This window comes from Pseudorasbora parva, chromosome 24, assembly GCF_024679245.1.
Source record: "Pseudorasbora parva isolate DD20220531a chromosome 24, ASM2467924v1, whole genome shotgun sequence".
Taxonomy (NCBI): Eukaryota; Metazoa; Chordata; class Actinopteri; order Cypriniformes; family Gobionidae; genus Pseudorasbora; species Pseudorasbora parva.
The window spans coordinates 9,840,005-9,867,262 of NC_090195.1; the positions used below are offsets into that span (position 1 = coordinate 9,840,005).

Below are 27,258 nucleotides of genomic sequence, written 5' to 3' on the forward strand. Positions count from 1 at the left end.
ATATTGTCTGTTAGTTTTTCATTTTTGAGTTATGAAAGGTAGTTGCAACTTCATTAGTACACAATTTCAAACTCGATGACAGTCTTTATGAGTTCATGTCACACTCTGGAAACAGTCACAGAGAAGTGACCCTGGTTTATGGGCCAACTTAACTTGGAGATCATCCTCACCATTGTCAGGCAGCCTCCAAATTCCAGTGCAAATGAAGTTTTTTTTTTTTTTTTTTTTTTTTTTTTTTTTTCATTGCGGACAACATGGGCATTCCTTACAGGGGGGAACAATGCCCCCTTTCAGTCTGGCCGGCTCTGAAATTTCACAGGTGAAGGGAGGAGTGGAAGGTATCTAATCCCTGGCCGAACAGTCAGAGCCTGAGAGCAGGGAAAGGGGCTGCCTGTTTTCTGACCACCCTGTCAGCTGGCCCAGCTAGTGACAGAAATGTGTCAAAAAGGAAAGGTTTGTGCCCCATCAGCGTTCCCTTGTGAAGCATAAATCAGCTTTCATGCTGACTACTCATGGTCGGACAGTACTGTGAACTCTCTAGAAGCCTGTCGATCATTGTTTGATGGTGGTGACGGATGTTAAAGTAGTTTGCAATAAAACAAAGATTACAGACCTAGTGACAATATATATTTGAATTATATTGTATCTTATGCAGGTTATTTAAATGGTCCTGTGATGTTATAAATATTTTTTTTTAGAAGCAGTCTCTCTCTATTTTTATTTATTTATTAATATTGTATTTTTTGTATCCTGCAGTGTTACACATTAACTGTTGTAGTCGCTCTCCATTTTAAATGTACAAATCAAAATGATCAGTAATATATTAGCAGTAGTTAATGGGCAAAAAGACAGTTGACGTTCATTAAAGATTTAGTCCATCCAAAAATAAATTGATGTCATTAATGACTCACCCTAATGTCAGTCCACTCTGTTCATCTTTATAACACAGTTTAAGATGTTTTATATTTAGTCCGAGAGCTTTTCTGTTCCTTCATTGAAAGTGTATGCACACTATACTATACTTCATTCAGTATTGTTTTCTCTTCCGGGTTTGTTTTCAATCCTCAAATAAAGATTAAAACGGTTATGAATCAGCGCATTGATTCATGATTCTGATTGCCAAGGTCACGTGTTTTTAGCAGTTTGGCAGTTTGACATGCAATCTGAATCATGAATCAATGCGCTGATTCACAACCGTTTGAATCGTTCCGAAACTTCAACGGAGGTCTGGGTTGAGTCATTAATAACATCAATTTCATTTTTGGGGGGTAAACTAACCCTTTAAATATATATTTATTTATTTTTCTTAGAGATGACTTCATTAAAAAGAAACTGATTAAGAATGAAATCCATAAGCGTTTAAACGCCAAGCTTGAACTGTTTCACTGTGCCTTCCGAGGGCAGCAGAGCAAGTCTAAGTTGTTTGTTAGCAACAAACATTAATTTGTGTGTGTGTGTGTGTGGGGGGGGGGGGGGGGGGGGCATCAACACGAGCAGAGACACCACATTCCTCTTGCTGTAATTTATATGACAGCTCTAAAACAAGCCTGCTGTCCTTGCTGTGGGCGAAGAATTCTTAATTCCAAATGTTCCGAAACAGCCGGAGTCCTATGTCTAAAGGAAAGTAAATAAATAGATAAACAATCCCAAGTTTCCTGTTTATTATATTTGGGAATGTATGTGCTTATCCCATTTTTCATTAATTCCTGGCTTAGACATTTTGTTTCATAATACATAAAGGGGAGCAAAGGCATCACAGACAGCTTATTTTTATACAGTTATTTTAAGTTTCTAATAAACTTTTATCCTGCACAGAAGTGAAAAACATCTCAGAACATTCCTTAAGAAGTGCATATGCGTGCCGTTTCTTGCTTTTCAGCCGAAACTTGCATCAAATTCTGTTGCTTTTAGTTCATGCTTTTTAGCGTACTCCTAAAAGTATCTAAAATGGTTTAGTAGCAGATACAGTGCATTTAAAATCTATTTTATGAAAACTAAATAATAATATTGATGACTCATCATGCACTCACAGGTGGTTTCCAATAAAATGAGCCTTACAATGACAATCTCTCTGTTCCTTAAAAAGAGCTACTGATCAGGAATGAAAAATTACAAATTATAGTTCAAGTGTGACGTAAATAAAGTTATCGACTCATTTAATTAAGGAAAAAAGCATTGATATGTCTTTTGAAGATGTGTGTGGTTCAAGTTAGCAAAATGGCAGAAGTTAGAAAATGACTTTTAAAGGGTTAGTTCACCAAAAATGTAAAATTCTGTCATTAATTACTCAACTTCGTCGTTCCAAACCCGTAAGACCTTCCATCTTCGGAACACAAATGAAAATATTTTTGATGTAATCCGAGAGTTCTCTGACCCCTTTATGGACTTCTACACTGCAAAAAAGTTACCTGGTGACCTTAATTTTGAGTTCATTGAATTAAAAAAAATGTGTTAATACAATGAACATTTTTGAGAATCGGCAACTTTTATTCCAATATTTTTTAAAGAAGCATATTGCTTGTGTGTGCTTTTATGAAACATGCCAAATTGTGCTATTTTCATAATTTCTTATTATGAGCTTTAATTGCTTATACTTTAAATCACATTGACAGTGAAGCTGACACAGTTGCTGTCTTCCTGTCTCTAAAAGTAAAAGGAAAGATTTAATCAGAAATAATTTTACTGAGGAAGGAAGCTACATTCTGTCTAAGTAGTTCCTTATGGCATTGGGTACAAGCGCATCAAGAAAACAGACCAGATCTACTGTGCTGTCGTCATCTAAACCACCACTTTCAGATCTTTCCTTCGTCCCCATCTTTTTAACCTCCTCTCTTTCTGTGTGTGTGTTTCTTTGACTTTCTCTCCAACATGCCTTCAGCACCTGCCAATGTCTAAACAATATGCTTTTGACACATAGTGCTTCTACTTTGGGGTTGTTTTGGGTCTCATTCAGGTTGAAATTACGACAGATGAAACACAGCGCCAGTGGAGTGGATTCAAGTTATCACTTCTTTAATTAGTCCCAGGACAACAGAAAATCAAGTCCATATGATGGTGATATCAGCACAAACCAGATTCCTGAGCAATGTGCCATGCAGATGTAAGTGCAATACAATTGGAACAACCTAGCCTTTGTGATGCTTTGCTCTGGTTTTGATATGACTAAAGACACTGAAGCTTGTGACAGAATGTGAAGCAGGCAGATTATTCTGCGAGACAAAGTTGCGAATGGTCATTGAAAAAAAAAAGGACTTCTATTTTCTAAAGCTGCGATCTTTTTTTTTTGTTAAATGTGAGCAGGCTGATACCACAGATGTACATAATACGAGTCATCCAGGGTTTTCAGACTTTCTGCCAATGTTTTAAGTGATTGTTTTCTAATGTTTCCAGACAGTGACTGGTGTTGGTTATCCCATGGTTTCAGATGGCACCTGTGCTGTGCGCCAGTGATTTCTGGTTATTTCAGACAGTAAGCTACCATTAACCAAGTGTTTGTTTTCCAGTAAATTCAAACAGTGACCATTCTTTTCTGGGACCATTCTGCCAGTGTGAATGACATCCTAGGAAAGACCCTGGCATTCTAAAATTCTAAGTGCAAACCCGATTCCAAAAAAGTTGGGACACTGTACAAATTGTGAATAAAAACAGAATGCAATGATGTGGAAGTTTCAATTTTCAACATTTTATTCAGAATACAACATAGATGCCATATCAAATGTTTAAACTGAGAAAATGTATCATTTTAGGGGGGAAATAGGTTGATTTTAAATTTCATTGCATCAACAAATCTCAAAAAAGTTGGGACATGGCCATGTTTACCACTGTGCAGCATCCCCTCTTCTTTTTATAATTGTCTGCAAACATCTGGGGACTGAGGAGACAAGTTGCTCAAGTTTAGGAATAGGAATGCTGTCCCATTCTTGTCTAATACAGGCTTCTAGTTGCTCAACTGTCTTAGGTCTTCTTTGTTGCATCTTCCTCTTTATGATGCGGCAAATGTTTTCTATGGATAAAGGATCTGGACTGCTGGCTGGCCATTTCAGTCCCCGGATCCTTCTTCTACACAGCCATGATGTTGTACTTGATGCAGTATGTGGTCTGGCATTGTCATGTTGGAAAATGCAAGGTCTTCCCTGAAAGAGACTACTTCTGGATGGGAGCATATGTTGTTCTAGAACTTGGATATACCTTTCAGCATTGATGGTGCCTTTCCAAACTGCCCATGCCACACACACTCATGCAACCCCATGCTATCAGAGACGCAGGCTTCTGAACTGAGTTCTGATAACAACTTGGGTTGTCCTTGTCCTCTTTAGTCCAGATGACATGGCATCCCAGTTTTCCAAAAAGAACTTTAAATTTGGATTTGTCTGAACACTTTCCACTTTGCCACAGTCCATTTTAATTGAGCCTTGGCCCAGAGAAAACGCCTGCGCTTCAGGATCATGTTTAGATACGGCTTCTTTTTTGACCTATAGAGTTTTAGCCGGCAACGGCGAATGGCACGGTGGATTCTGTTCACCGACAATGTTTTCTGTAAGTATTCCTAAGCCCATGTTTTGGTTTCCATTACAGTAGCATTCCTGTATGTGATGCAGTGCTGTCTAAGGGCCCGAAGATCACGGCCATCCAGAATGGTTTTCTAGCCTTGACTCTTACACACAGAGATTGTTCCAGATTCTCTGAATCTTTGGATGATATTATGCACTGTAGATGATGATAACTTTAAATATGTCTATGAAAAGCTCCTTTCTGTTTTTGCTCCACTATGTTTTGCCGCAGCATTTGGGGAATTGGTGATCCTCTGCCCATCTTCCCTTCTGAGAGACACTGCCACTCTTAAGAGGCTCTTTTTATACCCAATTTTGTTGCCAAATGACATAATTAGTTGAACATTGTTCCTTATATGTACATTAAACTTTTCTGGCCTCTTATTGCTACCTGTCCCAACTTTTTTGGAATGTGTAGCTCTCATGAAATCCAAAATGAGGCAATATTTGGCATGAAATTTTAAATAAGTTTATGGGATGTGTAAATTATTGCATTCCTTTGTTATTCACAATTTGTACAGTGTCCTAACTTTTTTGGAATCGGGTTTGTAAAAATGTGTGATCTGAAGTAGCATTTCAGGATTTTTTTCTCCTCTTTCTTCTTACCATCAATTATGGGAGTTATAAGTTCTGTGGCATCATTCCCTTGATCACAAGAGCTTTGAACTGTGTGGCTTTGACTGAATTCATCATCGAGCTGTTTTGACAGATCAGCCAAGCTCAAAACGCACCCTGCATCAACATGAAATATCAAATTAGAATCATTTGGGATGTTTTCAGAAAAGCCTCGTCTCATGCACACATTACTCAGCATGTTAAATTGCTGACCTCATTCTTATGTTTCCAGGTCCTCTTGTGGAGGATATGAGTTGAGTTTGTTAACAAGGAATGTGAGGCAGGGTGCTCTACACTTCAGAATTATGAAAGATTCACAAATCAAACCATGTCCTTTGGGCTGGGAGTTACCCAATGTTTTACTCTAGCCATGAAGACTTTGCAATTTTCATTTTGTGAAGTGATTTTGTGGTTATACTCAGAATCCTCATAGACTAGAAGTTATATCGATAATTTGAATTAATCATTATAGATGGAATCTCCATATGAGGTTGAATTTCCACAACAAAGAAGGGCCTTGTTAGTTTTAGAATAAGATGAGGCTGAATTATAAACAAGTAAGAATACCCTTCCATGCCAAACCCTAACTACAGCTAATTGCTATAGCGACGTCATTTATTACTCAACTTAGCAGTGTATAAAGCTTCAAGGTGACCGCAATGTTCATGCATGCGGAGAACATACTATTTTGGCTCTTGAGCCCCACTAATAAGAGATTTGCTGAGCAGTCTAGCTGTATATTCTTTTGATCTGTGTTTCATGCACCTCGCCCGCCCAATGCATAGGCCCTACCAGGCAGCATTATCCCAGCTAGCAATTATGTCGGTGATGCTGTGCCCCACCCCGCAGAGCAGCATTGACCACATGGCCATGAACACGTTCACCATTACCACTAAAGCGGTCTCCTCCTTCACCCTGGTTCACTTTGATGTTGCACACAAAATGCATTTCTTTTTTTCTACCTGAAAATGTCTTCATTGCTGAGTGGGCAGACAGTCTTGAAATTATTGATGTGTATACCACCTGTCCCACATTTTGTCACACTGTAAGACATTTTTTGTTGGTTTAACTTAAAAAGTAAGTAACCTGGTTGCCTTAAAATGTTGAGTTTATTGAAATTAAAAATTTGAGTTGATACAATGAAGGAAATTTGTTTAATAAATAGAAACTCAAAATATTATTGTATCTGAACCGATAAAAAATTTGCTAAATCATGAAAATAGCACAATTTGGTTTCATCACAGTTTATACAGTACATCACAGTTTCACTGCGTCATCAGAAATAAAACACACACAGTTATATCAATATGCTCACAAAATCTTTTAATAATATTTTAATAAAGGTTGTCGAATCTCAAAGAAATTTCATTGTATTAACTCAAAATTTTAATTTCAATGAACTCAATTTTAAGGCAACCAGGTAACTTTTTTTCTAAATATTTTTTACAGTGCATGACAAATCATTGACATATATGTAAATGGAGCAAAGGAACCAGTGTGGACCACATCAAATGAGATTTCCAGGTGAAGATACCAGTTAGGACTTCCAAATGTCCTTCAAAATGTCCAGCAAAGCTTGATCAAAAAAAAAGATAAAATGCTCTGAATTTGGTAAAATGCATTTAGTCTGTGCAGGGCTGAAGTTAGGGCATCCGGGGCCCCCATGTGGGTTGTTTCTGTGGGTCACCTTATTGATGTGGGCACCTAAACAGGATTGAGAATGGTGTGAGATGTAACCAATTATGGCAATGCACATCATAGACACCTTTCTAGACACATTCAACTTTCCATTTTGGAAATGTTCATCGTAGCATGAAATACTGGATACTGGACATTTAAAGGGTTAGTTCACCCCAAAATTAGAATTCTGTCATTAATTACTTACTCTAATGCCGTTCGACACCCGTAAGAGCTCCGTTCATCTTCGGGACACAAATTAAGATATTTTTGTTGAAATCCAATGGCTCAGACAGGCCTTCACTGAGACCATCGTGAATCTATACGCTGATTCATAACCATTCTAAACTTTGTTTTGAATTCGACCCATCACTATATAAGTCGTTATTTCGTTTTTTTGCACACAAAAACTATTCTTGTCGCTTCATGAAATTATTGTAGAATCACTGTAGTGAGATGGACTTTGTAATGACGTCTTTAGTGCCTTTTATGGGTCTTGAGAGAGGAAATAACATTGGTGTCAATGAAAGCCTGTCTAAGCCATTGGATTTCAACAAAAATATCTTAATTTGTGTCCCGAAGATGAACGGAGGTCTTACAGGTGTTGAACAACATTCAAGTCGACAAGTAATTAATGACACAATTTTCATTTTTAGATGAACTAACCCTTTAAGACCACAGTATTTAGCCTTAGTCACTGGTGCACCTCTTGAGGCCAGGTGATGTTTACCTGCACAGCTCTTACGTAGCTGACCTCTGTTACACTCACCATAATGTAACCCCTCCGGTTCTTTGCACCGCTTTGAGCAGGATTCTGACCACCGTTTCCCTCATGGGAGGTGGGCACCCTAAGAAGGTCTCTTCCTCAGTCTCTAGGGTCAGCAGCGCGCCTCTTGAGGCCAACGGAGTGAAATTTACCTGCACAGCTCTTAACTAGCTGGCCTCCGTTACACTCTACCCCTAAACCTCATTCCCATCCAGGTCACAGCACCAAATGTAACCCATCCGGTTCTACTCGCACCACTCCTATGGGATTCTAACCATTGTTTCCCTCATGAGAAGTGTGCACCCTAACAAGGACGCTAAAGATCTGTCGTCAGTGCGCCTCTTGCCACTAGCTGACTAGTCAGACACTGGCCTCCGTTACACTAGTTTAGTTTGGCATTCAGTGCCATGCAACAGCATCCTGAAAGTAAAAGGATCAAGATGGCAGGCAGTGAACAGATATTTCAGGTAACCTTGGCCATTAGCATTTAGCTGAACTCTAGCTATGTTGCTAGTTCTACCTAGCTTGGGTTTCACACTACATGCATGCTTTTTTTGTGGCTTACAGGTTTTATTTTGCTGCAGTTAAAATATATAACCACCATAAATGTATATACTGCACTGAGGAACAGCCCTAAGGGATTTTGAAGCATCTGCACAGTGTAGGCTTTTACACTTGACACTAACAAGCATAGACATGCTAGTGGTTCAAGTCTTTTGCAAAATGAGGGTCTGCCTCCTCACCTTTTAAACTGACATACTTGTTGAAAAATCCCTTTAGTGATGAAAATGTCAGAAAGTTATGTTTTAAGGGCTACTCCCCCCTGTATTTGAAGCTGCTGGAACGTTGTGATTACTTCAATAGAGACATTTTCTTCCACGAGGGGTGTGTCTAGATATTATCTTTTCCTTTTTTGCTTTTTACTCTCCAAACCACTCATTACCATTACAGAAAAGTGGAAATGTTAAGGGTCGTGACTGTCTGCATATTACATGGCTTCATTCTTCAGTATAGAATTGTGCAAATACTTTTGTTTTCCTTTAAAGCTGTGCTGTCTATGATCATTTTAGAGCTTCAAAGAAGATATTAATCATAAAAATAAAAACAAATGTTTTTAGAACTCAAAATGATCTGACATCCCCATGGACACTGATTATTGATTACATCATCCAGCATAAATATGTATCTACCTACAGAAGTGTGCATTTAGAGTCTGCCTTGGAATTAAGCCAAACTGTAGCCCCTGTGCATCAGATATTATGCTTATTATGTTATATTTTTAGTTGTTAATTGATGTTGGTAAGTGGCCTGAGACAAATCTCTCAAAGTTTAGACAATATTTTTATTATTGTTCATTATTATTCATGTTTTCTGTCATATTTAAGTCCCTATTTTGTCCCTAATTGTATAAAGTAAGTTTAATGTTTTCTGTATATAGACACTGAAATATGAATATGAAAATAATGTCATATAGGAAATATAATTGCCATGAATATATAATGATTTTGCTTATGTAGTGCTTTTTCTGAAGAAATGCTGGCCCAATGCAATAGGGTGTTTAGGTGGTCTCAGGTATATATGCATATATGCTATATGATTACTAGGTCATGTCTAGGTGGTTGCTAGGATGTTATGAATGGTTGCGAGATGCTATATACTGGTTTAGTTAAAAACAAAAACAAAACAAAAAACAGTTACACTTTATTTTAAGCAGTCATTATTACAGTGTAATTATATAGTAGGCTAATATTTATTAACAACATGTACTTACTATTGGGTTAGGGTAGGGTTTGGTTATGGGTTAGTTGCATAATTATGCATAATTTACTGTTATTACAATGGCAAGTACATGTAACATATGTAACAAGGACACTGTAAAGTAAAGTTACCAAAACAACTGTTTATGATAATCATTTGCGCCAAATTTATAAAACAATTAATTGAAAAAAGTGGCAATATTTTCTTTAAAAAAAAAAAAAAAATTGTGTCCATATAAGAAATACAGTACAGGTTTGGTGACAAGATGGATATCCATATAATAAGATATCCCTTTGATAATAACCTTACAGTTATGTTACTAGTTTATGGTGTCTGCGTATGGTTGCAATTGTCCACTAGTCTCTAGATATCTCCTTAAATATAAGTGGGGTTAATCAATATTAATAGACCATTTGTTACTAATATTAATGCTAATTCATTTGCATAGTTTTTGAAATTGGCACAAACCAAAGCCTGCTTATTTTACACTGCATCTGCAGGAACTATAATCTCAGTGGTTAAATGTCTGACTGTGTTTGGTGTACTAAATCAAGGAGTCGGCTGGGGCTGGAAGTGGCCTGCAGCGGGTGGGGCATGACTGGGATGGGGCAGAGATCAGGCTGCTGGGAGAGGAAGAGAGGGGAGGGGGGCAGTGCAGGTCTCAACAGAGCCAATGCAGTTAGACTAAGAGCACGGGACTTAGATTGCCATGGGTCACAGCGCTTAGATCATTAACGCCAAAGTCCCTTTATGGCAAGTCGGCTCTTTTAAACTGACAGGCAGGACTTCCATTACTACAGCCAGAATCATTTTTTGGCTTAAATTTTACTAGTTGTCTGCTTCCTAGTGTCTCTGCTCAATAATGAACCATCAAATGTTTTAATGCTAGCTTTGCAATCGAATTTTCTCTGGATAAGCATTTGTAATTAAGCAATGCTTAGCGTGCAATCGTGGAAACGGTTCTAGAGAGGTATAGTAATTTAAGGGACAGTGATTGCAGCCACCCAGTGATCAGCATGTGACATTTGGTTTTATTTTAGTGACTCTAAGAGGAAAGATATCATTACACTGTTGTCTTCACTTCCGTCACCCTGAATGGAGGACATCTTATTATGCATTTATATACCTTTTATATATGCAGTTAGTGAAGGTTTTTGTGTGTGTGCCCTTGTTTATATTACATTGTGGGGACCTATGTGGGGCCAGCGGCCATCAGCCAGCGGTACCCACTTTTCAAAAGGCTTATAAATCATACAGGATGAGTTTTTTTGAGAATGTAAAAATGCAGAATGTTTCCCGAGATAGGTAGGTTTAGGGGCAGGGTCAGTGTATGGGGGATAGAATGTACAATTTGTATGATATAAAAACCATTACGTCTATTGAGAGTCCCCACAAAGATAGTGAACCAGACGTGTGTGCGTGTGCGTGTGTGTTTGTCTGCTACCACAGATTTAACCTTTGTATCAACAACCCTTAAAAAATAAAGGTGCCAGGAAGAAACCAAAACTATACATCCCGGCGATGCCAAAGAAGAACCATTTTTGGTTTCCTGAAAAAATATTTTGTGAAAGGTTCTTTAAAAAAAAACTTTTTTCTAAGCATTTTATAGTCTAAAGAACCTTTCTGCACTACAAAGAACCTTTTGTGCAATAAAAAGATTCTTTGCATATCAAAGGTTCTTCACGGAACCGTACACCCTGCCAAAGAACCAAAGGCTTCCAAATTTACCAGCTCTAATCTTCAGACGTGGTTCTGCCCTTTCCATCATCATTTTTCATAATTTATTCAAAAACTAACAATTTGCAATACGTTTTTTTGGGGGGCTGTGTAGAGAATTGGCTTTATGGTTCTCTATACATTTTTTTATATTTCATTCAAGTCGGCAGCTTTACATTGATAAACAGATAATTAATGATAAATGATGCAAACAGAATTCAGTTATGCTGTAAAGCAGCTTTTTTCAGTTGAAGTCAGCTCAGTGTTAAATCAGTGTTGATTTTAGGTTCTTCAGATAGGCCTAAGCATATTTGTTTCTGGGTTCTAAGAACAAGAGTATAAATGGTTCTTGGGGGTACTAGAAAAGGTTCTGCTATGGCATTGTGCTATAAAACCTGCTGAAAATCTGCTGTCTACACTTGTTTTCTGTTCTTTAAATTGGTCTAGATGGCCTGACTAGCTGGAAAGTATATACCCGAAACTCTTTTAAAACCTCTAAAAACCTTTAAAAACTTGCAAACTATCTAAGGCTGTTGAGAACATGGCAAAACACTACTTAATGATGTCAAGAGTTTTCAGTTGTTGCATATTATGTAAGTGTCAGATGTTTCTCCTAAAGTTGCTTAAAGGGGTACTTCAGAGCTGGGAAGATGAATCTGTATTTAAACTAAGTCATTAATGTAGTAGAAATGTGGAAAAAAAATATTTGGTGCTTTCTAGACTGAGAAAAGACAGAAAATTAATTTTTGTCTCAAGGGGATGAAAGACAACAATTCCCAGAATGCTTTGCTGCCCTACGATGCCATTCCTATAGCCACCACTACTAGATTACTGTGACTGGATCACTTTCACTTTCCCACTGCCACCGCGCAGGGCCGGCTCTAGCTCTCTGGTTGCCCTAGGCGAGATGGAGTTTTGCGCCCCCACCCCACCCCACTCACTTTTATCGTCTCTATTCTAATTCAGCACGTCTGTTTTCCTAGGACTACCCCTAACCGAGAAGCACTTATTATTAAACACGTTCGACGCTTTATTTCCACTTTTCAAACATTTTCTCACTTTTTATTGAAAATAAATGCCTTTCTGATCTGATATGTGATGGGAAAAGGGAATAGAGCGAGTGTGGCAAAAGGCGGAATCGAACCTCTGATCGATCTGCATCAAATCTTTATGCATGCCCATGCGTCTTACCACTACACTACAGCCACTGTAAAGAATTTAGTGAACACAGCATATTTGTGTTTAATGTAAATAATATGGTATCTATCGTTAGGCTGCTCCAGTAAAAAAAAAAAAAAAAAAACGAGAGGCCGTATTTATTTCCTTCCGACGCCCGTAGAGAGCGTTATTCATATTCATAACGAACTGGACTTTTGATATTTAAATGACATCCATGTAGGTTATTGTAGATTATTGTCAGTGAAGTTATGTTTGCAATACGTATAGTAATTATGTAGAAAACTAGCAAGTGATAGCTTGGTGACAATATTAATAATATTTATAAAATAAATATAAGTTGATAAGATTGATACTAAGTAATTTTATTTAGTTTGACAACTTATTGGCTGAGATAAGAAGACTAACCTCTATACTGGGCTTTCTTTCGATTTTTCTTCCTTTCTCTTTTTCCGTCCCTGTGCACCCGCGGGTTTAGGCGCCTCATTTTTGATGAACGCGCAAGATGAGCACTTGCCTGACTTAACGCCTGAATTAATAATCAATTATCACCATCAATTCAATCCAATAATCAGGTTGATAAGTAATTAAACGTGTGGCTGAGGGGGCGCCCTATGATGATCATGTTTCATGAACATTATGTTGTATTTTGCTTGTTCCGATTATATGCTTAATGGGAAGTAATGGGCGGCACTAGAGCGCGCTCGCGCCCCTAACACAATTGTCGCCCTAGGCGACCGCCTAGCTCGCCTATAGCAAACCCCGGCCCTGCCACCGTTCATTTTCATAAAATCAGTTTAGTTAGAGAACAGATATTACAATGTACTACAAGTGTCTGTTTAATATGTGATTTAGCCGCTGAGGGAAAGTCACACAGCATAGACGCTGCAGGAGACAAATTACATACATTCGTGATGAGCTGAATGAGCTCGTGATGAGAGCTGAGGTAAACGCGACTGCACTCGCGGCAGATTCACAGCGCGTGTTCGGTCTGGTGCGTTTTCAGTTCATGGCTTTGGAAGATTAACTTTCATAGGAATTAATTTGAGAAGTTGAAACACTTACTTTGCTCCGCCGGCCGCACCGTTTCCATGAATGCTTGAGGCTGCAGCTGCGAGCTGAGTGCTGTGAGTGTGATCTCCCATCCCCCACGCGCGAGTAGAAGACATGCGGAAATGGCTCCCTCTGCTGGCTGTAGTATTTAGCCTCTGGCCAAAAATGTGTCTCCTCAGATGACACAAATTGACGATATTTGCAAATTGACGATATGAACTCCAGGGTTTCTACTGATACAAAGCCATATGCTAATCGCTGAAGTAACCCTTTAAGAAATATTTAACAGAAACCTAGTGAAAAGATTGTTGACACTCAAAAGGGCAGGCTCATAAGGTGAAATTAGGGTTTAGAACCCATTTTTCTTTTCTTTTTTTAAGAATCTGATGAAAAATAGTTAAGTGAGATCTCTGACTTTTAACCACAGACTTTGGTGTTTTGGCCCATCTGAGCAGAGTTTGAGATACTGTTGAGATCTCTTCTGAAACTTTAGAAAAGATACATATGAACATTTTTTTCTTGGGAAAAAAAACATCTGAGAAGCAGGAGATTTGCTCTTTGCTGAACCAACTGAGACACTATAGAGATCACGTTTTTCTTGGAATCACTAACAAGCAACTGCTCAGTAACATCAGCAAGTCAGAATCCATGTGCATCACTGCCTCGGTATCTGAGGCCGGGCAAACATCTCCTGGTGTGTCGGAGTGCTTTGTTGAATCAGTCTGGAGCTCCTGATGTGTTTGATCAGATGTTTCCTGTATCAGTGAGCTGTTGTTTTACACTCCAGATGCTGCCAAAATGTTCAGTCAGGCTGAGGTTATCAAGCATGGAAATATAATTAGCTGTTGGAGTCGTCAGATGAATTCAGAGTTGTTGTGTTATGCATAGGGAGAAGGGTGACAGACCACACCTATGTGTTTTTAACAGTGTTAAAGAATGAAGTTTAACAGTAATGCTGCAGACATAGAGAAGGTGTTTCTCTAAAATTGATTAAATACCACAGTATACATAAATGGGAATTAAAAAGTCTTCTGACAATGAGCTTTATGAGTCAGTCTCCCACATCATTTGACTTCTTAATCAATGAGCTGTAATTATATTAAGCAAAATTTTAACCGACTTCATGCAGCGTTCTTTTTAGATAATTAGGTTATTGCATTTGACAACCTCGGAGAGCATGAAATAATTGGCACGGCCATGGCAACTAAACATCATGCCCAGTGGCAGAGTTTGACTTTTTGGGTATGTGGCTGCTGCGAAAGGACTGGGTTAGAAGCAATCTCCAGAAAGCGGATATAAAAAAGAAAATAAAGATAAATTAATTCATCAACACATCATTAGCTAAAGTATTTTTCCTCTAAATAATATCACAATATATTCTCAGGCTTGTTTTGGTTTATTTGGTTTAGGTTTGTCTGTCTGTCTGTCGTTCTAGTGTTTAACCATTCTGTCTGTCTGTCTGTCGTTCCAGTGTCTGTCTGTCGTTCCAGTGTCTGTCTGTCTGTCGTTCCAGTGTCTGTCTGTCGTTCCAGTGTCTGTCTGTCTGTCGTTCCAGTGTCTGTCTGTCTTTCGTTCCATTGTTTGACCAGTATGTCTGTCTCTCTGTCTGTCTGTCTCAGTGTTCGACTAGTCTGACTACCTGCCTGTCTGTCTGTCTGTCTGTCAATAGTTCCGGTGTTTGACCAGTCAGTCTGTCTGTCTGTCTGTCTGTCTGTCTCAGTGTTCGACTAGTCTGACTACCTGCCTGTCTGTCTGTCTGTCTGTCAATAGTTCCGGTGTTTGACCAGTCAGTCTGTCTGTCTGTCTGTCTGTCTCAGTGTTCGACTAGTCTGACTACCTGCCTGTCTGTCTGTCTGTCTGTCAATAGTTCCGGTGTTTGACCAGTCTGTCTGTCTGTCTCAGTGTTCAACTAGTCTGACTACCTGCCTGTCTGTCTGTCTGTCTGTCTGTCTGTCAATAGTTCCGGTGTTTGACCAGTCTGTCTGTCTGTCTCAGTGTTCAACTAGTCTGACTACCTGCCTGCCTGTCTCTCTGTCTGTCAATCGTTCCAGTGTTCGACCAGTCTGTCTGGCTCAGTGTTCAACCTGTCTGTCTGTCTGTCTGTCTGTCATTCTAGTGTTTAAACCTATCTATCTATCTATCTATCTATCTATCTATCTATCTATCTATCTATCTATCTATCTATCTATCTATCTATCTATCTATCTATCTATCTATCTATCTATCTATCTATCTATCTATCTATCTATCTATCTATCTATCTATCTATCTATCTGGTAATGTATTAAACATAAAGTAGGAGAGGTTCTGTATGTCTTGGCTCAGGGGAGTGTATATGTGTATATGAGGCTGGAGAGGGATGTATTGTTTACATTGAGCTGTGAGAGAGTGCTGAAACATACTGAAAATATAATCCGCACATATGCAGTAATTGTAATCCTTGATCTTTAGTATTTTGTGATAACAAAATGATGTTGATAAATGTCCAGGTCTGGATAATCCTGTATTGTGGAACTTAAATATATTTTAAAATAGACTTATAAGCATGTTGACAGAAGATTATGAGTCTTAAATTTTGTCTATTCCCACAAATGTGTATGGTCATGACAAGAGTGTATAATACCCTGTAGAGTGTTTTGTTAAAGAAACTATTTAAAACAATGTTTGGGTTTTAGGTTTGGTTAGACTACTTGTGAAGACTTCCCAAGAAATGTAAATGCATTTCCACTACCCTGAGCCAGATGGGTAGACAATGTGTGGTCCCCCTAAATGTTTACTGAGGAAGTTCTTTAAATAAGCGATTTGAGACAGGCACACTTTTATCTGTTTGGATAAATAAAACATAAAGTTTGCATGAGCACTAAAGAGACTTCTTCCTTTGTATGTTTGAATTATACACTTGTTAAACTTTATGGGATATATTTCTAAAATGTGTGAGTAAGCGGTGGTGAGAGTGACAGCAGGGAAAAGATGAGGGTGATGAACTGTGGCCTTATTAAAATCAGTAATGGAAGAGTAAATCTGATCTTATATGAGGTCTTTTTTGACTAATTCTAGAGCATGATGCCAAGGCCCTGACACCCTGATGCTGGCAGATCATATCGATGCCAAGATCGTATTTCCTGTTCCAAAAGGCCTGACGAATGGATCTTTCGTGGGCTTGTCCATTTCGGCTACTTTCGGGGGTTGTGAAATACCCTCCTGCAGTGCCAGACCACCCATCTACTTTCCCTGGGACCTCATGTCCTAAGACACTGGGTGCTTCCTGCTCACCTCACCCTTCCTGCGGTCCATGTGGGATCATTTGGTTTGACCTCCAACGATTGACTCACGGACCTTTTTGCAGGTTTTTTTTATTTCACTCACCATACCTCCTTGGTGCTCTTCAACAACCCTGGAGTGTTGCACAGCTAAAACCTGTTGCGGTTTCTCTTTGCTGAAACCAAACTGCTTTTTAAATATGTATCATAGCATATGTTCTTCATATGGTTTTAGAAGATTGATGTTGCATACCTGATCTAAAAGTCTGCCATAGTTGTGTGCCATTCAGGATTGAATTGGGAATGTCTTATGAATTTCAATTCAATCGCGATTTTCAAGCATCAGATAGAATGCAGAAATGCAGTGAAATTAAATTCATATTCATTAAATTGTACAGTATGACTTAACCATATTTACATTATATATTTATTAAAATATTTGTATTTCATTATAATTAATCAAGTAACTTAGAAGTCAATGACTTGGCAAAACTCACATTTAAAAAAAAAAAAAGTTAAATTTAAAATTAAAAACTGGCAGATTTCAGTTTTGTACTCATCCATTTTAATTGCTCCTAAATTGAACATTTTAAAGCTACACTGTGTGATATTTTCCCCCATCTAGTGGTGAAAAGGTATATGACCATCCAGAGAATATTAGTTTCTGTTCCTCTCAATTCCGATTTCGTTTTAACTCCTACGGTGGCCAATTTAGTCCAAGATTAGTCCAGTTCAACCTCGTCCATGAGTGTTCCTTCAAGTGATGAGGTTACTTTAGAAAACTATTATAATTTGCAGTTATTTAATTTGTCAGTTAACATGTAGGTTATGACATCTATGTAAAATGAATAATAGTTTTACGTTTTTGTTATATATATTTTTACCATTTCATTGCTAATATCAGCTATCAGGATCCCAGACGAATGTAAGCTAATCTTAGTAAAGTAACAGTGCTATCGTTATTCTGTATATTGTACGACATCACTAAGGCAAAGTTTACATTGTAGGCTATATCATTTTCTCTGTCAGGAAAGATCAGTTGATGTGACGGAGGTGTTAGGGAGAGGTAGAGGTACGCAAAAGGCGAAGCTTGAATTTATGGGTATGTCCCTCTTTGACTAATGTACTTTCAAGATGGAGGGACAACATGGCGACCGGCATTTCAAACCCCTCACCCGTATGTATTTTTAATGGCATATTATAAACTTACGAGAATACTTTATTACGTGAAAGAAGTAAATATACATTAATGAGCACATATATTTTTGAAAGAACTAAGTGTTTTTAGCTAAGAATAAACTAAAAAAGTTACACAGTGTAGCTTAAAGTTAATTCACACATTTAATTTTAAAGGGGTCAAGATCTGCCTTTTTTATTTATTTTGTATTATACTGTTGTCTGAGGTCAACTTATGATGTTTGAGTGGTTTTTACATTAAAAAACATCACAATGAATAAGTAATAGGTTATTTTCTACCCTGGTTTTGAGCCTAGCTCTTGAAATGCTCGGTTCCTGGGCGTACTGCATTAAAGATGCCCACTGCTATAATCCAGTGAGCTTCAGCTCCCCAGTTATAAAAACAAACCCTGTAACTGTTACATCTCCCACTTAACATTAATCTTGCACACACACACACACACACACACACACACACACACACACACACACACACACACACACACACACACACACACACACACACACACGCACACACGCACACACGCACACACACACACACACACACACACACACACACACACACACACACACACAAGCATTATATAACCCCCCAAAAACTGGGAAATAGAAATCCCAACCCAGTTTCAGATAAATATAAATTGGTCTAAATTAAAAGAAACATGTTCATAAAACTCAAAACAATGAAACAATTCAGATAACTTCAAATTTGCCAGTTTCATAAATACTCCAAAAAGTTAATTTGATTAATTACTTAATATTTTTAATTTGAGTTTGGCATAATTAGTCAAAATACTTTTTTGGAGTGACATTAAAATCTTTTTTTAATGTTAATTTTTATTAATTAAATAAACAAATTGGATGCAACCAAATATAGGGTCCCTGTTAAAACACCATTGAGTTGAGTAATATTCTATACATCTGAAGTAATGCACTTCACGCTTCCTTAGATGTAGAATGCTTGCCCAGACAAAATGGCATTCCTGAGTAAGAGTGAATGAACTACTGTAGGATTTGACATCTACAAACCAGCTTTGAATAACTGTGAGGGCCCTGGGGTGAGTTTCCAACCACTACTAAACATGAGAAGAGAACTATTACCCCCTGTAATGTAGTATGTTTGTAATCAAGTGTGTAAGAGCGTATGCGATTTGCTACTGGCCAGTTTGTGATCCACTTTGTGAGGTGTTAGGTGACTGAAACTTGACCTCCATGAACAATAAACTAAACCTTTTAAACATGTGGAGGCAATTCATAGGTTTAGTTTGCACTTATACCTGAACATGAGATTTACATTATATTTATATCTTTAAATAAGAGGCTAAAAGGGGTATAAATCAACAATAGTCAACAATCAATATATATATATATGATTTTTTTTTAATTACTTTCATGAAAGGTCTTTTTAAATGCTTAATGGCATCACAACAAAGGTCTGCACATTTATGAACCTCTGCACAACGCTATTTTGAGCTTGTGTAGGCTAATTATGTATATTTACTCAAATAAAGTTAGCAGCAGTCTTCCACCATGCACAATGTGGACATTACAGATGTAGACGCTCTTAAAATGGAAGCGATATTTAACCAGTATTCATTCTGGTACCCACCATGGTAGACCACAGTGAAAATAACTGGCTCTCAATTCCAGAATGACAGTCCTACCGCTGTCTAGAAATTTTTACCTCAGAGAGTCTTCTCAAGCGTACAATTTGAGTATTTTCGATTGTTTCTCATGTTTAAGTTCACTCCCCAGGTTGAGGGAATGTGTTCTGTGGGAGTTCTTTGTTGAACACAGAGCACAGGTTGTATGTTGAGAGAACGATTTCTCGGTCCGCTCTGGCCCTGAGCTGAGACAGAAAGAGCCCTTTATACTCCCTCAGGCTCTGTGTGTTTAGACTCTGATGGGCAGAAGCTAGTGGCTGGTTAGTGTATGCCTGTGAAAAGTCTCCCCTTACCATTCCACTTAAGGTCAAATAATCATGCTGGAGGAAAACTAAAACTATATCATTATCTAAAAAATTTTTTTTAAATGTTTTTCACATTAAAGGCATAGTTCACCCTAAAAAAATGTTGTTAGCAATTGTTTACTCTCCCTGGTTTTTCTAATGCTGTATGCTCTTCTTTTAAAGGGTTAGTTCACCCAAAAATAAATTCTGTCAATAATTACTCACCCTCATGTCGTTCAACACTCGTAAGTCCTCCGTTCATCTTCAGACACAGATGAAGATATTTGTGTTGAAATCCGATGGCTCAAATAGGCTTTCATTGACACCAATGTCACTTCCTCTCTCAAGACCCATAAAGGCACTAAAGACGTCGTTACAAAGCCCATCTCACTGCAGTGATTCTACAATCATTTTATGAAGCGACGACAATAGTTTTTCTGAGCAAAAAAAACAACAACTAAATGATGACTTTAGTGATGGGCCGATTTCAAAACAAAGATTCAAACTCCTATGAATCAGCGTATTGATTTCGATCAACAATGTCACCTGATTTTGTCAGTTTGACATGTGATCCGAATCATGAATCAATACGCTGATTCATAACCGTTCGACACTTTGCTTTGAATTCGGCCCATCACTATAGAAGTCGTTATTTAGGTTTTTTGCGCACAAAAACTGTTCTCGTCGCCTCATAAAATTATTGTAGAGCCACTGTAGTGAGATGGGCTTTGTAACGACGTATTTAGTGCCTTTATGGGTCTTGAGAGAGGAAATGACAACGAAGGCTATTTGAGCCATCAGATTTTGCCAAAAATATTTTCACTTGTGTTCCGAAGGTGAACTTACGGTCTGTTCGGGTGTCGAACAACATTAGGGTGAGTAATTAATGACAGAATTTTCATTTTTGGGTGAACTAACATCCATATAATGGCAGTGAATTGCGACCACCATCAAGCTTTTTAAAAAAGGATGTAAAAGTGTCACAGAATGATCCCATGTGGTATGTACAAAATACAGTCCCTGACAAAAGTCTTGTCGCTTATCTATTTTCTAGAAATACCTGATATTAACCTGACTTTTAATGAATTATTTGGTGTTGGAAATATCTCATATGAAAAGCTAAAACCCTCCCAAATGATGTTTAATGCACTGAAATAAATAATTTCCACAGAAAAAATATTTATCATTTAATCAAGACAGAAAGGTCAAATTTTGGCAAGACAAAAGTTTTGTCGCCTATACAGAAATTGAACAAATTTACTGCAAATACAAAAATATGTCAGCAAATTAAGTTGTGGTGCTGTGAGATTTAAATTTAATATCTTGTATGACTTCCATGAGCTTGAAGGACTGCATCCATGTGGTTTGGCAAGGATTCATACAATTTATTGATGAAGTCATCAGGAATAGCTAAGAAAGCAGTCTTGCATGCCTCCCAGAGTTCATCAATATTCTTTGGTTTCGTCTTCTATGCGTCATCTTTCATCCTACCCCACATATGCTCAATGATGTTCATGTCTGGTGACTGGGCTGGCCAATCCCGGAGCATCTTGATCTTCTTCGCCTTGAGGAACTTTGATGTGGAGATGGAAGTATGCGATGGAGCACCGTCCTGCTGCAGAATTTGGCCTCTTTTATGGTTGGGAATATAAGAGGTAGCTAAAATTTCTTGGTATTTTAGACTATTGATGTTGCCTTCCACCCTGCAGATCTCTCGCACACCCCCATACTGGATGTAACCCCAGACCATGATTTTTCCGCCACCAAACTTCACTGTTTTCTGGGTGAATCTCGGATCCATTCTGGCTCCAGTAGGTCTCTTGCAATATTTGCGGCGACTGTGGTGTAATTCAACAGAAGATTCATCTGAAAAATCCACCTTCTGCCACTTTTCCAGCGTCCATCCTTTTAGCAGGCTGTGGGCCTTGGCAAATGCCACACGTTTTTCAATTGTCTTTTGTTTAGTGCTGGCTTCTGGGCACTGATTCGACCATGGAGGCCATTTCGAGACAGAATGCGACAAACTGTTCTGGTTGACACAGGGACTTCAGGTGACCAGGTCTCGTGGAGCTCTGCTGCAGTGGAAAATGGGCTGGCCTTGGATTTTCGAGCCAACAAACGGTCCTCTCGAGCAGTTGTCTTGCGGGGTCTGCCTGACCTGGGCTTGTCAAAAACGTCTCCAGTCTCTTCAAATCTTTTTTTTTTATCCTCTGAGACGCTGAGACACATTGAAGGTGTCTGCCACATCAGCAGTGGATCTGGTCTTCAGCCTCTTGATAATCAAAACTTTAGTCTCAGGGTGAATCTTAGGCATGTTTGCAGAGGTCTAGTTGCAGTTGATGTGAAGGTCTAGTGTACTGGGGTTCTTTTTATACACACTTGAGACCTAATTGATCCATTATTAGTCACAGGTGAAGCTCATATGACAAGGTGATAACACTTATGTCTTTGCAAAAATTGACTCAATAGGCTTTACCAAGCTGTGAATATTAGAATACTTTTTGAAAGTTTAGTTTTTCACTGAAACATTATCACAAAAGCTGGTGGGATTAAAATGAGCCATTTCTTGTTAAAAAAAATCTTGATTAGAAATATATTTCAGCGGCACATTAGGTCAATTTGTACACAAGCGACAAGACTTTTGTCAGGGACTGTAGTCTAAGTGTTCTGGGGTATACGATAGGGTGAAAAACAAACAGAAATCTATTATTTTACAAAATTCTTGAACTTGGCCTTTGGGGTTCTCTGCTATGTTTGTGAGATTCTATTAACACTGCAGTTTACTTCATAAATGCACACAAGTTGTGAGAAATCAAGATTAACAAAAACACAACGTGAAACACAACTCATGTACCTTTTTTCTGAGGTGACTATATCCAACGCTATCTCAAGACCAATTCGTACATATTGGTACAAGGTGGCTAATTCGTACATCCTCATTTGAATGGATTCTTACGATTTGTCGATACTGGATTGATGGGTAGGTTTTAGCGGCAGGGTTAAGGGTAGGGCATTCGTACGAAATCATATGAATTGACCAACTCGTCAAATACTTACGATTTAGCAAAAATCGTATGAATTGGTAAAGGTGAGGTCATATAAATTTGTACGAATTGCCAAGAGATCAGGTTGCTTCGTCGTAAGAAGTTATCACGGGAATGGAAAGTTAAAGGTTCTCCATGGAACAATAGATACCAATTTTTTATTATTTTTTTATAGTTTATTTCCTAAAACATAATTAATTGTACTGTAGTATATGCTGTTATTTGATAGATAGATAGATAGATAGATAGATAGATAGATAGATAGATAGATAGATAGATAGATAGATAGATAGATAGATAGATAGATAGATAGATAGATAGATAGATAGATAGATAGATAGATAGATAGATAGATAGATAGATAGATAGATAGATAGATTGATTGATTGATTGATTGATTGACGGTCATACGATCATAATATTTCCTGCTGGTTTATGTTCACCCTTGAACAGTCCTTCAACTGAACTGAATTTACACTTCTGAAGAGATAGCCACTAAGCCAAGTCATATATCGATAAAAATGCAAACACACTGAAAAGTTAATTCTTAACGATCTTGCTCAAAGCATGCATAAGTACATCATTTTATTTGACATGAATCTGAATGTTTAAATGAGAACTTGTTCTTCGCACATCTTAACAAATGTTCTTGGCAATGAGGAGAAGTTTTTATGTTTTCCTTTATGAATTTATGTAATTATGATAACTTGTGATTATCCAATGTGGTCATGCCAGAGCACTCAATATGTGTAATTGCAAATTTGTTATCTCTGAGTCATGCAACTGTCAGCATGAATTTTAATCTTTGATCTCTGGTAATGTCCAGAGAATTTAGAATGCACTTCATCATAATCATAAGTCAAAATTTGGTATACAACACTAGTCATAAGTTGCAGACATTTGTAGACAATTGATGAATATTGTAAAATGTTGTATTGGCAGGTAAATCATTTTGTCACCAAATCAGACATCGCAGCTGCTTTATTGCATGCAAATAATCTTAGAATCTGAAGATCTACTGTGCGTGTTTCTGCAGACAGTTCACAGAGTGCAGTTCCAACTTGCCCTGAGGTGATGACATAACTTTGTTGTATTTGTATGAAGATGAATGATCTCACTGATTTTGTATTAATCGTTTTATTGAATCATGATGCATGCAAATACCACAGTCATTTATTATATTTTTGTATTGTTCATTATTTAATGAATTAACTAATTCCTTACTTATTCATAGAGAAGAGATTTGGCATGCTAACAAAAATGATTTCTGGCTTGGATCATGAGCTGGCCGCGTGCCATTTGTTCGTAGATGCAGTCGTTTATTTTATTCATACATTTTAGAAACAGAGCTAAACTAAATAATCATTATAGGATTAATTCACAAGTTCATTAATGATATAATGTTGAACTATTCTATTTCAAACTAGCATGGCACTGACTTAGCCTTTACATGGCAATAACCTGAGCTAGAGAGACACGTTCTGAAAAAGCTATTGGTCATATTGACACCGGAAGATACTGGTTTTCCACAAACTGAATCTTATTAAAATCATACCTTCGTTTTATTCATATTTGATTTGTTTATGTTTGATTTTCAGTCATTATGTAGTTCATTTCTTCACCTTTACAGTGAGGAGTGTGAAGAAATGAAACTGGGAAAAGTGATGGGCTGTCAGTCAAACTTAGCCCCTCCCACACAACCTCCACATGCACTCTTGAAGAACAGATGTCTTCAAAACATAAGGTGTTGGCGTTTTATTACTTTATTGCCTTTTATACTTTGTTTAAATGTTTATTGACATTCAAAGCCAAGAAATGTAAAAAATGTTAAATCCAGTGTGTTAGTTCTATGCAAAATGTTAACTTATGAATCGATCATGAAACGTTACACAGCTCTCTGTCATTCTTGACTCAGTAACACTTTATTTTTAAGGGGACATAGTTACACGTTAGCTCTAGCAGCTGTAAATTATGCATAATTACAAGAAACTAACCTTTAAACTAACCCTAACTCCATAGTAAGTACATGTAATTAATACATTTTACTCAGATTTAAGTAAGTTGGTTACAATTAAACGACACAATCAAGTGTAACTCTTGATTCTGATTGGTCAATACTAAGCAGTAAAATATTTCTGAAAAAAATGACCGTTGTCCTGGACGACACTATTTCTACATTAATAGTCATCATAAATCTAGGCTACATGAATTATCTGGTAAGCAAGTTTATGTTATCATGAAAGTTATAATACAACTTCTCACTATTTTGCTGGTAATGCAAATATGCCTAATCCGAAAACGAACAAAACACTGAAGAAACATGGAATTGCTTCTCTCTCTCTCTCTCCTCTCTCTCTCTCTCTCTCTCTCTCTCTCTCTCTCTCTCTCTCTCTCTCTCTCTCTCTCTCTCTCTCTCTCTCTCTCTCTCTCTCTCTCATTCCCAGGCTACTCCAAGGAAATTTCTACCGGCTTTCATGGGGGGACGCGCAAAAGAGGGCGACCAGGGGAGGCTTTGGGAAACTGATGGGTGGATCCCTAGCCAACTTTCAAGCCCCGTGATTTGCTAATCGGGGTATTTTTTCCCTTGTCATTTTCCTGTAATCCAGGGTCTGGGTCCAGCCCTCTTGACGGTGAGGCGATCGAGCGCTCAGCGTCTCATTTTGATTAAATCCCGAATCCCTTCAGTCTGAAGGCTGGGCGCAAGGAAAGGAGGATCGAAGGGGGCCCGGCGAAACAAAATACCCTTCACCTATGGCTGTTTAGAGCAGATCGGGCACATTTGGGATTGTAGAAGGGAGATCATTTTCAAATAAGCAGAGGTCGCCCCGGGTTTTGTACACATTTGTGGGCGCCCCAACCATGGAGAGGCCAAGGTGGTCCCCAATGTGGAAAACGAAAAGGTGGCTTTTGGATTCCACTGTTTTCAAATTCATCACAGTTTCCCTCGTCCTGGTTCTGCAGGCTCCAAATGTCAGAGCAGGTAAGGAAAGATAGACTTCCAAACTTTTGATGAAGTTGTAGGGACTGTCAGATAGGAGATGCGCATTTGCGCCTGCGGATTTTAACGCGTTTGATTTAGACAGGTGATTGTAGATCTGCATCCCATTTATGTGTGTGTGCTACTATCAGTGCCCATGCAATCAAAATATATTGTAATCATGAAAGGACGAAGATTGAATGTGGAGTTCGTTAAAATAAAGCCACAAGTTCCCCAAAAGATTTTCACAAGCTTTTAATACAATTAATGCAATTATATGGACATATAAGAGATAAGGTCGATCATGCTTTACTTATCTACAATATGTCCATGACATGACTAGATGCTAAACACAGAAAAAGTCAGAGTCTGTACTTTAAAATAGTTATTAGTGAAAGTGTGTAACTGTTTACCTTTTGCGCATGACTTGGTTTGTTCTGCCCATTCAGTTTGCATATACTCAAACTTTTGAGATTTTATGTCTGTATATTTTATGTTCTAATACACTCCATGAGAGGGTGAAGAAGAGGAATGTGTCAAGAGAGTGTCATGAAGAGACAGTTTAGGATTTACTTTGGGGAAAAAAAGCTCTTTGTTTGAACCTGTGGTCCGTTAGGTGTGTGTGGACACGGTTAGCAGGGTGGAATTCCTCAGCATTTTACATCCATGCCTCACATTTCAGAAAAGAAAATAGAAAAGTATCCTCTTGAATGGTGTGATTGTGAGGAGGAAGTTGTGTGCCAAATGATGTGTATTCAAATAGAGGCGAGTTAATCTGTAATTGATATTGTACTAATTTATGCTCACAAGGTACATCGTGAACAAGTGTTCTGACCACATTGACATGATTTTTAGTTTGTTTTATTAGCTATCTTTCAATCTTTAATTATGAGAATTTGATTTATGGTAACTGAGACCTGGGAGGTCCAATTTATAATGGGCGTGACTGATCATAAGAACTGCAACAATTGATTTTTTCTTTCTCGGTTATAGAAATATGGACATGTGAATAATACGCTTGAATAATGCAAACAATATATATGTTAGTTAAGGTTTTTTTTTTTTTTTTTTTGCATTTTTTGAGTGTAGTCCGCTTTTAACAGCACATTAGAGATTGCTGCCGGGTAATGAATTAGCGTTGATCACAGTGGGCTACAGCCAAAATCACCCTTTCCCCATTCACCCCTAGTTCCACCGAAGCCCAAGTGGTGGCTTTTACAATATTGTGTCTCCCATGTCTCTCTAAGTCCATATGAGTTTCCCAGTGGGAATGTTACTCTACTTAGTGCCTTCCCGTTATTTGATGACTGTCCTCTCTGCTCATCCCTATTATTTTGGAGGCTTCAAAGGGCCCAGAGCCATCCAGGGGCCCCAGTCTGGCCTTATGATAGGTCTCACTTATCCTTAAAGGAACAAAGTATTTATATTTGTCTGAAAATGGCATTGTTCTCTTATTTGTCACATTTTTTAAGGCTACTTGAAGAAAAAAATCTTTGAAGTGTCAGCGATAAGGCATGCTTA

General features: G+C 38.0%; 1 protein-coding gene across 1 annotated transcript in view; it reads left to right on the forward strand.

Annotated features, from left to right (window-relative positions):
• Positions 1–27,258, forward strand: part of col11a1a (collagen, type XI, alpha 1a) — a 119,583-nt gene that overhangs the window by 1,370 nt on the left and 90,955 nt on the right. Inside the window, exons 2-3 of the mRNA XM_067434472.1 lie at positions 24,391–24,504; positions 25,205–25,740. Of these exons, the coding sequence (XP_067290573.1) occupies positions 25,620–25,740 (121 nt within the window). The 5' untranslated portion in view covers positions 24,391–24,504; positions 25,205–25,619. The remainder of the gene's footprint in view (positions 1–24,390; positions 24,505–25,204; positions 25,741–27,258) is intronic.